Genomic DNA, 13,756 nt, shown 5'->3' on the forward strand with positions numbered 1-13,756 from the left:
GCCGGCCAGCATGCAGGGCTCTCAGTAAGCACCGACTCTAGGATGACAGGCGTGAGCCACCACGCCGGCCAGCATGCAGTGCTCTCAGTAAGCACCGACTCCTGCCTCTCAAACTGTTGCATCAGCACCTCTCAGCCCTCCCAGAATGAGGTATATCAATAATCTGCTAATAAGCAGGAAGATACCAATTGCTATTTCTATTTTTAATCTTAATTCCCTTATAAAAGGTTTTTAATGAGCATGACATAGTAGTTCAATAAGAGATGCGTGTGTAATTTACATACATCACATGCTTAATTTTTCTTTTACGGAGATTTTTTAGGAGTAAACTAACTAGAGCAGGGCTGAGGGAGAAACATGCACCGTGGGATGAAGTGGTTTACAGAACCACACCAACAAGAGGTTTCGTCAAATGCAAGAAATTAACTGAGAATTCAATGTTTCAATGGAAACTTTTATGTATTTCTAAGTTTATAGGTAAGGTATAAACAAAATCAATCCCCTCTGTCACAGGTTAAAACTGAGGAGCTGAAAGCACTGAAACCCCACAGAACCCGACAGGCCCATGGAGGGGCAGCTTTAGGAGATTTAAACTTTCTAAGAAACTCCCCTGTCACATGGAACTTCAATTCCTAAATTACAGAATATTTCATTTCAAAAGAGTTCCTCTCCTAATAAGTTTCAAAGCATCCAATCTAGACCCAGGGATGAGCACAACTTCCATCACAATATAATGGCCTTCCAGATGGGCTTCTTTTTAAGCACAGATAACTGATTTTAATTAAAATGTGACCACTTTTTAAGTGTACAATTCTGTGGCATTGAAAGTACACTCACACTGCTGTGTAACCATCACCATCTCCAAAACCTTTTCTTATTCCCATGTTAAAGTTTGCCTCCACTGAACTCCCCACTCCAACCCACCCCAGCCACCTCCACTCCACTCTTCTGTCTCTGGATTTAACTCTCTCGGAAACTCACACATGTAGAGCCACTCAGGATTTATCCTTTTGGGTTGTACACACCCGACTATAATCAATAGCGCTGCCGTGACTGTTCACATGCAGCTTTTGTGTGTGGTTCGCCTTCAAGCCTCTCTGTGTCCCCTTCTTTCATCTACCCCTTAAGACCACATCCTTCTCTTCCTTAACTACCAAAGTTGAAATCAGTCGAGCTCTATCTTTTTGCCAGAAGGAAAAATTCTTACACTTACCCTTTCCTTTGAACTTAGGTCTGTTTCATTCATTCATTAAAGTAAGTAAACGAATTGAGATTATTAAGAGAAAGGTTTCAGATCAAAGGATACCCAAACAAATGAGAAAAGAGCCAGGGTCAGAAAAAGTTGGGCTGTACAACCAGAGATAATTCACCAGCTCCATTACCAGAGGCTAAACCTCAAATTCAAATCTTTCGTAAGAGACCCGTGAAAAGGCTTCCCGTGAGTCTCTTAACACCTGGAAATCTACTGGGAAATGACATGGAAAAGGTCAAAGTCGTCCTAAACCAAGGGCCACCAAAGATCGCAAATGTCAGCTACCTTTGCTTCAAACCCATCAGAGCCGGGATCCTTATCAAGATTGTTCTCAGGATCCGGGGCAACTGGCAATCGTCCTCTCAACCCCATGACCCTGTTCACTGCTCCCAGTTCTCCGGAAGGCATGAAGCTGTGTCACTCCGGGGCAGAAATCCAGCCCTTCTTCCCACCATCAATGGTAACATCTCAACAGCAAAAACCACCCCAGCGTCACTGCAGAGCTTTCTTCCTTTTACTAAAACATACTAAAGAGAGCCAGCTAGTTACCACCTTGTTTGAAGGAATACAACTCAGCTCAGTAGAATTTTTTTTTTAATTACAGCTATCAACAGATTTGCTTCAATAATATAACCAGGGGGTCAGCCATGGTAGCTTACGCCTTTAATCTCGGCACTTTTGGAGGCCGAGGTGGGAAAATTGCTTGAGGGCAGGAGTTCAAGACCACGCTGAGTAACATAGTAAGACTCCGTCTCTACCAAGAAACAGGGGGAGAAAATGTGCTAAGTATGTGGGTGTGCACCTGTGATCTCAGCTACTCAGAAGGCTGAGACAGGGGGACTGCTAGAGTCCGGAAGTTGGAGGCTGCAGTGAGCTTTGACACCACCTCCGCACTCTAGCCCAGGCAGCCTACAGAGCAAGACCCTGCTGCAAATAATATTAACAACATTATTACCAAAGGAATGTGAAAGGCTGGGTGGGAGAGAGGAAAGTCCATGTGTGGATTTGTCAGAAATGTGTGTATTCTTTAAAATAGATTTAAGCATCAGCACGGACTAGCCTGAGCCAGGAGGAGCCTGAGAGGCAGGAGAGTCAGGCCAGGCACTCAGTGAATGCAGTGGGAGGGAGAAGAGCTCTGGATCCTGGATTCAAACTCCACCTGACAAGACCTCCAGGAACATCTGCTCCATCTTTTACATGCTTAGCCTCTATTTTGTACTTACCTCACTGGCCGAGTACCCACTGTCCATGGCACATTGGAGTAACCCCGGTCTACTCTTGTGCCTGCAGTGTCCCCTCAAGTGGGGGCTTCAGGCCTAAGAGCAATGACTAAGACTCAGGAAGCAGGAGAGCTGAGCGGCTGTTCTCGAGTTAGACACCTGGTTGGAATCCCAGCTCTGTCTGCCCCTCTAGCTTCTACATGACTCTGTTCTCTTGGATCTCTTTTTTTTTTGAGACGGAGCCTCAAGCTGTCCCCCTGGGTAGAGCGCCCTGGCATCACAGCTCATAGCAACCTCCAAATCCTGGGCTCAAGTGAGTCTCCTGCCTCAGCCTCCCAAGTAGCTGGGATCACAGGCGCCCACCACAATGCCGGGCTATCTTTTTGGTTGCAGCTGTCATTGTTGTTTGGCGGGCCCGGGCTGGATTCGAACCCGTCAGCTTAGGTGCATGTGGCTGGCGCCCCAGGCACTTGAGCCTCTCTTGGATCTCAATTTATTCCCACATAACAGACACAACTAGAATTTACATCATCAAGTTTCAGGATGAATGAGATACACCCGAGTCCTCGGCCGGTCCCGACACAGCACCATCATCTCTACCACACCACCTGCTCCTTTATCTCTTGGATCTCTGCTTCCAACATCCTCTTTCCATCAGTCTTCCTGGCCCTAGGTTCCTGGCACTGTTCCATTGCTGACACTCAGCAAGATGTGGCTCTCGCCTGCCTGGGAATTATTTCCCATTCCTCTAACAATAAAGACCTCAAACTTCCTTCAGTAAAGTTCCCCCTGCCTCCGCTCTCAGCCCATGTGGTTTGGGTTTAAGGATGACGCATGCGCCGCACCAGGAACAAGCAAGTGACCACAGTTTTTCAATCAAAGGACTCCTTCTCCCCAGCCTCCGAGGAGGAGCCCAGTGAGAGCCCAGTGAGAGCCCAGTGAGAGCCCAGTGGAGCCTGGAGACCGAGGGGGGGAATCCACCAACACCCAGTCCCTGGACCGGCACTCACTCACGCCCCAACAGCTTCTTCACTACCGTCAACCCAGACTCATCCTGCTGCCTGACCCGAGTCTGACGGGGTTTTCTGTCACTTGCAAACTAAAGTGTCTCCTGATTAAAAACCAGTCCCTCACCGAAACCCAAACATGATTTCATCGTGGCGGAGGTGGGCATCATCATCGATGGACAGGATGGCCTCAGTCTCGATTTCATTCCAGGGCAAGAATCGATTATTCAAACTGTTCTTCTCGGTACGAACCACCTGTAATGAGGAAGGACAAGGACTAAAAAATCGATGTTGCATTAGAAAACAAAACCAAAACTTCCTTTAGTTCAGAGGATACTGGGGCTACGTTTACAGAATCATTTTGTCTGATCACCCACCCCCTGGAAAACCCAGCATCCACCTTTCAGGAAGGTGGAATAAAACCCCCTCATAATTGGGCAAATGTATAAGGATTTCACATTTAAGCTCTATTCCTTTGTTAACTAATGCTCTTGTGAAACCAGAGCTGAGGATTATTTGACACGTGCAACCGCCTAGGGAAATTAGAAAGTAACTTTCCCAGGAGAACACAAGGTGGCAGGGCAGAGCCGAGACCCAGTTCCCAGCCGCGGGCTCCCAGATTTAACAGCAAACTCACAAACCTCCAGTCTGACGCCCAATTTTAAGACCTTTTGGGGGGTATAAATCAAAAAAAAAAAAGCACACGACCCATCTGACGTTACTCGCGTCTCCTCTGCAAATCCTTCCCACAGTGCTGACCACACACACGCTGACCACACACACCCCACTTTTCCTTTCACGGCATCATCTACTCGGTAAAATAGTTTTGTGTCTATCAAATCCGAGTATAAAAAACATCCATCAAAAATAAAATTATATGCAAAGCAGTATTTTCTTTATAAAACGAAGATGAGTGCCTCTAACTAATAAACATAATTTGCCTACGAGGTAGGTGAGTAGCTTGTCATTCACCTTGACACCTAATACTAAAATAAATGACCACAGTAATAAATGACCCTTTGTTTTCTTTCTACAGCATATCTAATTAGTCCAACTGATGAGAAACCATCCTTGTATTCCAGAAACAAAGAGAACCTCCTGAAGAATCATCTTTTTGGAGAGCCAGGAAGGGTCAGCTCACTTTCCACAGAGCATGTCCCCTGTCTGAGGCTCATCTCTGCCGGGCTGATGGTCAGACTGCACCTGAGATCGTCCAATTTATGGATGTGTCAAGGGTGCTCCGTGACCTCACCAGCACTGTCTTCTCAGCTTTTCCTCCCTTCTCACCCTGCAGACCAGCTCCAGTGCCTCTGGTCACACCTTCCTTGTCAAAAAGAATCATTCTGCTATTTTTTTTTTTTTTGGACACAGAGCCTCACTTTGTCACCATTGTGTTGTGGCATCACAGCTCACAACAATCTCAGACTCTTGTGCTCAATGGATTCTCTTACCTCAGCCTCCCAAGGAGCTGGGAGTACAGGCGCCCATCACACAGGCTACTTTTCTGTTGCAGTTGTCACTGTTGTTCAGCAGGCCGGCCAGGTTCGCACCCGCCAGCCCCGGCATATGTGGCCTGTGCCCTACCCACTGAGCTACGGCACCGAGCCTTCTACACAGGTTTTCTCAGACTCTACCTCAGCCCCAGGAGTTGTGGCCTGAAGACAAAGAAGGACCTGCTTACTACTGGTGACAGGCGGCAGGGCCAAGTGGAAGACATAGATGCACCTGCCTGCAACACGTGTGGCCAACAGAGAAACCCGAGTGTGCAGCCTACGGCCTCCTAGGCACAGTCAGCCGCCACAGCACAGAGGAACTGAGGCCTGCGGCAGGGGACAGAAGCAGGGAGGGAGCCGCCGAGCTCTGCTCCTGTGGACCAGGAGGATGGCTGGAAGTGGCAGGAACTAACGGGCAAGCTCCGCCTTGGTAAAAGGCCATGTATCACAAGGCACGTCCCAACCTCAGAGACATCAAAACAAAAAATAAGTGCACCTTAGAAAGGATGCAATACAGGAGCTGCTGAGGCTCCCAACAGAGGCCCCAGCGTTCCTTTCACTTTCCTAACATACTGCGTCCCCTTACTGCAGAACTGTCCTCCTGCCAGGTCCACTGAGCAGAGCTCCTCCTCAGCTCCAGCAGTGAACATACACAGCTTAAAATCTAGCCATGAGTACAGAGCTTAAAAGGAAGAAAAAATAATTGAAAAAATCAATTTCTGAATATTCACTTGTAAATTATCAATTTTGTAGGTTAATCTCCAGGAGGGCTGTTTACAGCAAAATTAGTAAACCAGGAATGTAGCACAGAGCCTCAGTACTCAAAGTGTGACCCACAGACCAGCAGCACGGACACATCACCAGGTCTGGACTGGGAGCCCTGTAGGCCCACTCCAGCCCCCCCGAGTCAGAATCTGCACTTTAACAAGCTCCCCATGTTGATTCCTGCACACACTAAATTTTGAGAGGCACCGGTACAGAGGGGAAAAGCACGGCTCTGGAGTTCACCAGGCAAGCCCAGGTTCAAATTCAAATCCCTCCACTTACCAGATAGGAGAACATGAGCAACTTCCTACTAAATCAACAGAGCACCACGTTGCCTGAAAAACAGAATTATTTACCAGCCAAATTTGACGATCCTATAAACAATCTAAAAACAATATGAAAAACTAAAATGATCACGGTTTGTCTAATTTACAAACGGAACCAAATCAAGAGAACCTACTTGTCCTTTATTAGGGGGCAGCAGGCAGGGGGTGCAGAGCCGGAGGTCTGATATCAGCCAAATGTGTTGGCCTAGACTTCACAGCCAGTTACGGAGCAGGTGTCTTAAAGTCCATTACTTGGCTATCAAGAAGCAGGAAGAAACTAGTTCTACGAATGCCGGGAACTCGGCATCCCTGCCACCTCGGCTCCTGCTGGCACAACTACTCTGGGCTAGATGACAGCAGATGTTGAGTGAAGGGGACTGCGTTTTAACAATCGCAACAGCAATCAGAATAAAAGTTGTTAAGGATTCACAGAAATACAACATGAGGCATCATAGTTTATCCGTAGTTAGCTGATAAACAACAGTAGTCAATAAACCTCCTTTAAGAATTTATTGGCCAGGCAGGGCGGCTCACATCTGCCATCCCAGCACTTCGGGAGGCTGAAGTGGGAGGATTGAAGGCCAGAAGTTCAAGACGAGCCTGAGCAACATAGTGAGACCCTGTCACTACAAAAAAAAATAATTAACTTTTTCAGAAAAAGAATTTAGAGCTGTGATTCTCACCAGGAGTGACTGCCCACTAAGGAACCTTTGGCAATGTCTGGACATTTTCAGTTGCAACAACCATCAGGGTTGGGGGAGCAGGCTGGCATCTAGTGGGCAGAGGCCAGGGACGCTGCCAAATCCCATGAGGCACAGGACACCCACACAACAAAGAATGACCTCACTGGTGCCACAGCTAAGACACCTGGTTCAGAGTCAACCTCTGGGAGCCAATAAAGTAAACAGTATTTGGAAGAATAACTACAGCTTGTTAACTAAGGACAATCCCCTTCCCCATACCACAAAGACATTTTGCCCTTACAGACTGCAAATACCCACTAAAATCAAGGGGTGGGAAATGAAAGCTGTCTTCTCAAAGTTTCGCTTCAAAGGTAGGGTGCTTACTGGCGAGACAAAGGCTTGGCAACTCCGATCCATTCTGACACCAAAATCAGAAGGACAAAAAGACACAACGTTTCTAAATGCATGCAGATCAGAATCAGACCCCCGAGTCTGAGAAAAGGCAAACAGAACCTAAAAGAAATGAGTCAACCACGGGCAGCACGTCATGTTTAGAAAGGTTCTCATTTAGGTGGATGCTGTCTTGTTTCAAACTAAAACAACGCTCCCGTGACCCCCACAGCCCCGGTACTTCTCCCCGCACTCCAGGATTCTCCCACTAGAGGCCTTATACCTCAGCAACTCGGGAACAAAGACTGACCAGTCCTAACACAGCACAGGGCCCGGCGTCCAGCCGGCGTCCAACAAATGTTTAATAAATAGATGAACAAATGAATAGAAAGTAGGACTTAATTCAGCCCTGCCATTCTATTTCCAGAATAAAGACTTGAGAAGTTTATAGACCAAAATCACAGGTAAACGTTCAGTATCATTGATGCTATTAAAGAATGATAACTAGAGAGGAATTAAGAAACTTCCTATCTAATGTAGTTTTTTCCAGCAAAAAATCCATCACCCCACAACAGTCCAGCCGGTCACTGCCCTGACGAGGCAGCTCTTCTGCACAATGTCACTCGGAGGGGCCTCGAGCTACTCATCACAGTGCAACAGGAGACAAGTGTGGCCTAGAACCCTGCCACCTACAAAACTCAGTGATTTTAATACACCTAAAAAGTCCGTTTTCTCCTTACATTTCACCCAGCCAGGCCAAATAATCTCTGACTTCTAACAATACATAATACATTTCTGTAGCAAATCCATGTGTCAAAACAAAACTCTGTCCAGCCATCGTAATGGCAGAAAGGTAAATAGCACTAAGCCCTCCATCCTCCTCTTCTAACTGAGAAAAGTAACCCACCCACCACAGAGCCCAGGGATCAGGAAAGGGGGTCTGGGAAGAGGCACACAGTCACAGGCACCCAACCCAGGTAGTTCGCGGAGGCCAGTAGGTGGAGAGGTGAGCTGACGGAGAGCACAATGGGAAGAGGAGCATTCAACTGCACAATTTTTAGGCCTAGGTGGGAGGATCGCTTGAGGCCAGGAGTTTGAGACCAACTTGGGAAATGCAGCAAGAGTATCTCTAAAAAAGTTTCTTACGGCTCGGCACCTATAGCTCAGCGGCTCGGGAGCCAGCCACACACACTGGAGCTGGTAGGTTTGAATCCAGCCTGGGCCTGTCAAGCAACAATGACAACTACAACCAAAAACTAGCCAGGTACTATGGCGGAGGCCTGTAGTCCCAGCTACTTGGGAGGCTGAGGCAAGAGAATCACTTAAGCCCAAGAGTTTAAGGTTGCTGTGAGCTGTGACGCCATGGCATTCCACCCAGGGTGACAGTTTGAGACTGTCTCAAAAAGAAAAAAAAAAGTTTTTTAAAATTAAAACTAGCCTGGTGGTACACATGGGTAGTTCCAGCTGCTAGGGAGGATGACATAGGGGAATCATTTGAGCCCAGGCATTCCAGGATGCAGTAAGCTATGAAATTTCCACTCACTGCACTCTGCCTGGGTGACAGAGCAAGTCCCTGTTTCTTTTCACTCGTTTTGTAGAGATGAGGTCTTGCACTGTGGTCTCCCACCAAGGCTTTCAAAGTACGATGATCGCTCAGTCCCTTCCTGCTCCCCCTTCCCCAGTCATGAGTCTAGAAAGCAGTGGCATCATCACAGCTCACTACAGACTCAAACTCCTGGGCTCAAGTGATCCTCCTGCCTCAGCCTCCTGAGCAGCTGGGACTACAGGCATGTGCCACCATGCCTGGCTAACTGTTTATTTTTTGTAGAGACAGGATCTCGCTATGTTACCTCACCTAAGCGACCCTCTTGGTGTAAAGCCCCCAGAGTGCCAGATTACAGGCATGAGCCACAGCATCTAGCTTTCCCCTCCCTTTAAGAAAGTGAACGAATGAACGAAAACCTCTTGATTGTTCAGGGCACTTGCTCATTCAGTAACATCAAGAGGTGGGAGCAGAAAACAAGACACAAAGGAAGGAAAAGGTAAGAAGAGAACGTACTGCATTGTTTTCCATTTGTAACTTAAACGTGGCTCTGATGCATAGAGTAGTCTATATTTTAGTTTGAGACAAGTCTGTTTTGATTTGTAAGAAAGCACTGCCAGCAGTCCCTGTAAAACTGCAGGTAAAGGGGCGCAGGCTAGAGCGTCAACATCCAAAGAGACAGTGCACCAGAGGACCGGGTGCCGGGCAGCGCCCAGCCTCAGGGAATGCTCAAACTGCTAGAAATCACCACGCCAGGAGCATAACTTCTTCCTATTCTACTTTACAGATATCCTAATTTTCATTATATTTATATACATATTTATTTAAAAAAAAACAAGTTTGCACCTTTCTAAGAAATATACTCTTGAATAAAAAAAGGAAAACCCACGTCCTGAATTACGCCAGAGCGCCGAAACCCGTTTCTAGTGTAGGTATCAACAACCTGAAGCAATAAAACTCTCCCAGGCTCAGATTCCCGACTTTTAATCAGTGAAGAGAGTACATATCAACCAGGAGGGGAGACATCACCTAAAGAATTGATTTGCTGCAACTGTTAAGTCATTTATGCAACATGATTTTTCAGTTAACTCCTTTAAACTTCCATAATTCTTTTTTTTTTTTTTTTGAGACAGAGCCTCAAGCTATTCCCCTGGGTAGAGTGCTGTGGCATCACAGCTCACAGCAACTTCCAACTCCTGGGCTCAAGCCAGTCTCCTGCCTCAGCCTCCCAGGTAGCTAGGACCACATGCGCCCGCCACAATGCCTGGCTTTTGGCTGCAGCCGTCATTGTTGTTTGGCAGGCCCAGGTTGGATTCAAACCCACCACCTTAGGTGTATGTGGCTGGCACCTTAGCCACTTGAGCCACAGGCGCTGAGCCATACTTCCATAATTCTTGCTACTCATTTCTGATTTCTCTTGGAAGCCATGCAGCCCATTCTCAAGCAGGAAGAGCAGCCACAGCTACAGCCACCAAGTTATTAAGTAAACCATTGTCAAAGAAAAAGGAGTAAGCCACCAACACCTATTGAAGCCTAACAGGCTTAGTACAGTCTTGGACCTGGAGAAGTTTGACAAGCTCTCTCCTGTTAATTTCACCTAGAAATCATAATTTTAGGAAATTACTATCTCATTCATTGAAGGGATACTTTCAAAAATAGAGTGAGCACAGATAAAAATGATACTCTTACTCTTACCCGCTGTCCAAGAGTAAGCCTTGAGCGTGCTCCCCAGCGTACCTGGGGTCTAGCCGTTTAACAGTCTGAAAGGCAGAGGCTCAAACCAGAAAGTTAGTGATGCCAAGAGTGCCTGGCTGAGTCAGTTTCCTGAGCAGTCTTCTCTCCTTTTCCTTAATAGAGTACTGGGGAAATAATGTTAAAATAACCCTTCTGGTGCGCTATTTAAGTTCCCAGAACACAGAACTCTCACTCAATTTGAGCATCAAGGGCTGGGAAGGAGGAGAAAAGGCAGCAAAAACTCTTCTTCACTTGGGAAAAAAGGTACGTTCTGGCCTTGCCACTTCCAGAGACCCTGGAGTCTGCCATACAAGTGATACGCTCATCTCTGAACTTAGGTCTCCACCGCCCTGATCCAAGCCACCATCACCCCTCACCTAGGCTACTGCAGTTGCTCCTGTCCTTTCCCCCAGGGTTCCACAAAAATCATGGCACCTTAACACACATAGAAGCCTGTGCCCCAAGTGTGCGGCCCTGCTGCCCCTCTCCACTCTCCACTCAATCGCACCACCCCAGATGCACTGGGCACTATGTCTCACACCTGTCATTCCCACATAGTCCTCCAGAATTGACACAGCCCATTCTCTCACATCACTTAAGTTTCTGCTCCACTGTCACCTCTTCAAAGTCCCTTCCAAGGCATCCTCTGTAAATCATCTGTGCCCTTTATGAAGAAAAGAATGAAAAACTAAGACCAGGGCCAGCTCCCAAAGGACCGTCCGTGAACACACGGTGTGAAGATCAGCAATGTTCTGAGTGGCCAGGCTGTACTGTTAATAATTTTAAAATTTCCTTTTCACAACAGCCCACATTTTAAAACTCCGAAAGGACAGATTTTGAGATTCTCATTTCCACAGAATTCTCTACAAGCTCCCCATTTACCCTTTTCTAGAAGATAAAAGCAGAGTAAGGACAATGTATAAACTGATCAGAATGAATGAAGCCTTAACTCCAACCACAATTTTTGGTGGGACTATGTATCAGAAAAGGACTACTTAGCCTGGGCGTGGTGGCTCACGCCTGTGATCCTAGCACTCTTTCTTAAGAGGCCAAGACAGGTGGACTGTTTGAGCTCACAAGTTCAAGACCAGCCTAAGCAAAAGCAAGAAAGACCACATCTCTACTAAAAACAGAAAAACCACCAGGCTCAGTGGTTCATGCCTATAATCCTAGCACTTGGGAGGCCGAGGCAGGTGGATTGCCTGAGCTCACAGGTTTGAGACCAGCCTGAGCAATAGGGAGATGCCCCCATCTCTTAAAAAAAAAAAAAACTATAGCTGGGCATTGTGGTGGACGCCTGTAGTCCCAGCTACTTGGGAGGCTGAGCCGAAAGAATCACTTAAACCCAAGAGCTGGAGGGTGGTGTGACCTGTGACACCATGGCACTCTACCAAGGGGACACAGTGAGACTCTGTCTCAAGAAAAGAAAAACTGAGGCAAGAGGATCTCTTGAGCCCAACAGTTGGAGGTTGCTGTGAGCTATGACACCACAGCACTCTACCCAAGGCAACAGCTTGAGACTCTCCCAAAAAAATTAAAAAAGGAAAAAAAGAAGAGGACTACTTAGTGTCTCTGCTTCCAGAAGAGAATAAGCTTCCACCAGACGCAATCTTCCTACAGACAGCAACTGTAAACGTTGGACAAAAATACCAAAAAAGCAACTTCCTGAAAGCATTAAGCAGCAGAAAAATAATGGAAGGTGCTGAAATTTAGAGGAAGGATGACTGATACGAGGATTATTGTTGCTTTTATCCTGGGAGCAGGCCAGAGTCAGCACCATGGAGGACGGCTGAAACTCTCATGCAAAACCCACGGTCTTTCTGGCCTGAAGAATAACGGGATTAAAGTGTTGGAGACAACCACAGCCCCTGGGAGGAAAGGAGAAACTCCAGAAAGGAGCGAGCGAGGGTGAGGACTCTAAGTTTAAACTGCCAGCCTCTGGCCCACCATGCGTGCGTGGTACAGCTTGTAAGCAAAGCAGCTAAATATAAAGGACCTCAACTAACAAGCGAGCTGCCATCCTAGAGACAGAACTGTTCAGTTTGAGTCCAAGATTAACTGCCTGCTTAAAAAATAAATAGAAAACTTTACAGAATAAAAAAATCAAAGAAAACCATGCTGAGGCAGACATGTATCACAAACTGCTAAAAACCAAAGACAGTCTTGAAAGCAGTCAGAGACAGCCACACATTCCATACAAGGAAAAAATACGGAAACCATCAACGTATCTTCAGAAACGATGGAAGTCTGGGAAACGGTGGAACCTCCTTAAGGTTCCCAGCGGTAGTCCTCAAACTAGTAGAGAGTTTTTCAAAAGACTAGCTCTTGTCCTAATAACCCTCTCTATCTGACTTCCTTATACTATATCTTTGCTGTCATGTTTCAGGAGCTAAGGAATCTGACTCAAGTGTTTACAAAATATCCAAGTTCCTGGAGAAAGCAGACACTCACCGCCGTCACCACCTGCGCTCCGCAGCTCCGTGACCCACTTCAAATGGTGGCCCTTCCCATCTCTCTGCATGGCCTGTCTCCCGGCCCAACCACTACCCCATTTAAGCTGAAGTCCTCTTGGAACAGGACTGTCCAGGACGGTAGTGATAAAGATGACCTTCACGCGAAGCTAGACTCCTTTGCTATGTAAATAACTATTAGGAAAGAGTAACTGTAACAGGTAAGTCCTATCAGGTACCCCTCCTAAGACAATCCTTCTCCACTTGAACAGCCAGGGCTCTAAAGACTTCACAGCCCACAAATACCATCTATGCCTATTGCTTAGTTGGGAATCTGAGCGGAAGAGAAGCACAGGTTACTCAGCATTTTCCGAAACGGCACGGAGGTTCCTGCGTTGAGTCATTTGGCCAATACGCTGATTTCTAACCATCCTCCCTAAAGGACTGAAATCTAAAAGACTGCCTGGGAACCACCCTTGTGCTAAATTTATATGAAGATTTATTAACCTTAATGTAACGAACAGGTTATATCTACATCTGGAAGGAAAAACCACCCTGAGATGTATCGTAACAGGGCCATTTTCTTCTCTCTCCAGCCCGGATTACTGGCTCCACCCTAAAGAGAGCAGTAATGCCGCCTACTACCCAAACACCTGCTTCTCTTAAACACAAAGTATAGTAAAAATATTTAGAGAATAGAGGGACATTTCTCCGGCGTGAAGTGGTTTCCTCTTTTTTAGAAGAACTAGAGGCTCGGCGCCTGTGGCTCAAGTGGCTAAGGCGCCAGCCACATACACCTAAGGTCGCAGGTTCGAATCCAACCCGGGCCCGCCAATCAACAATGACGGCTGCAACCAAAAAATAGCCAGGCATTGTGGCGGGCGCCTGTGGTC

General features: G+C 46.9%; 1 protein-coding gene across 4 annotated transcripts in view; it reads right to left on the reverse strand.

Annotated features, from left to right (window-relative positions):
• The window catches only part of EXTL3 (exostosin like glycosyltransferase 3), a 55,825-nt gene that overhangs the window by 13,454 nt on the left and 28,615 nt on the right, over nt 1-13,756 (reverse strand). For all 4 annotated transcript variants that reach the window (XR_002774381.1, XM_003793933.3, XM_023515588.1 and 1 more), the window contains exon 4: nt 3,607-3,734. Coding sequence is in view for 3 of the 4 variants with exons in the window: in XM_003793933.3 (XP_003793981.1) it covers nt 3,607-3,734 (128 nt within the window). In the remaining variant the exon portion in view is untranslated. The remainder of the gene's footprint in view (nt 1-3,606; nt 3,735-13,756) is intronic.

This window comes from Otolemur garnettii, unplaced genomic scaffold, assembly GCF_000181295.1.
Source record: "Otolemur garnettii isolate 467f Iridium unplaced genomic scaffold, OtoGar3 scaffold00074, whole genome shotgun sequence".
Classification (NCBI taxonomy): Eukaryota; Metazoa; Chordata; class Mammalia; order Primates; family Galagidae; genus Otolemur; species Otolemur garnettii.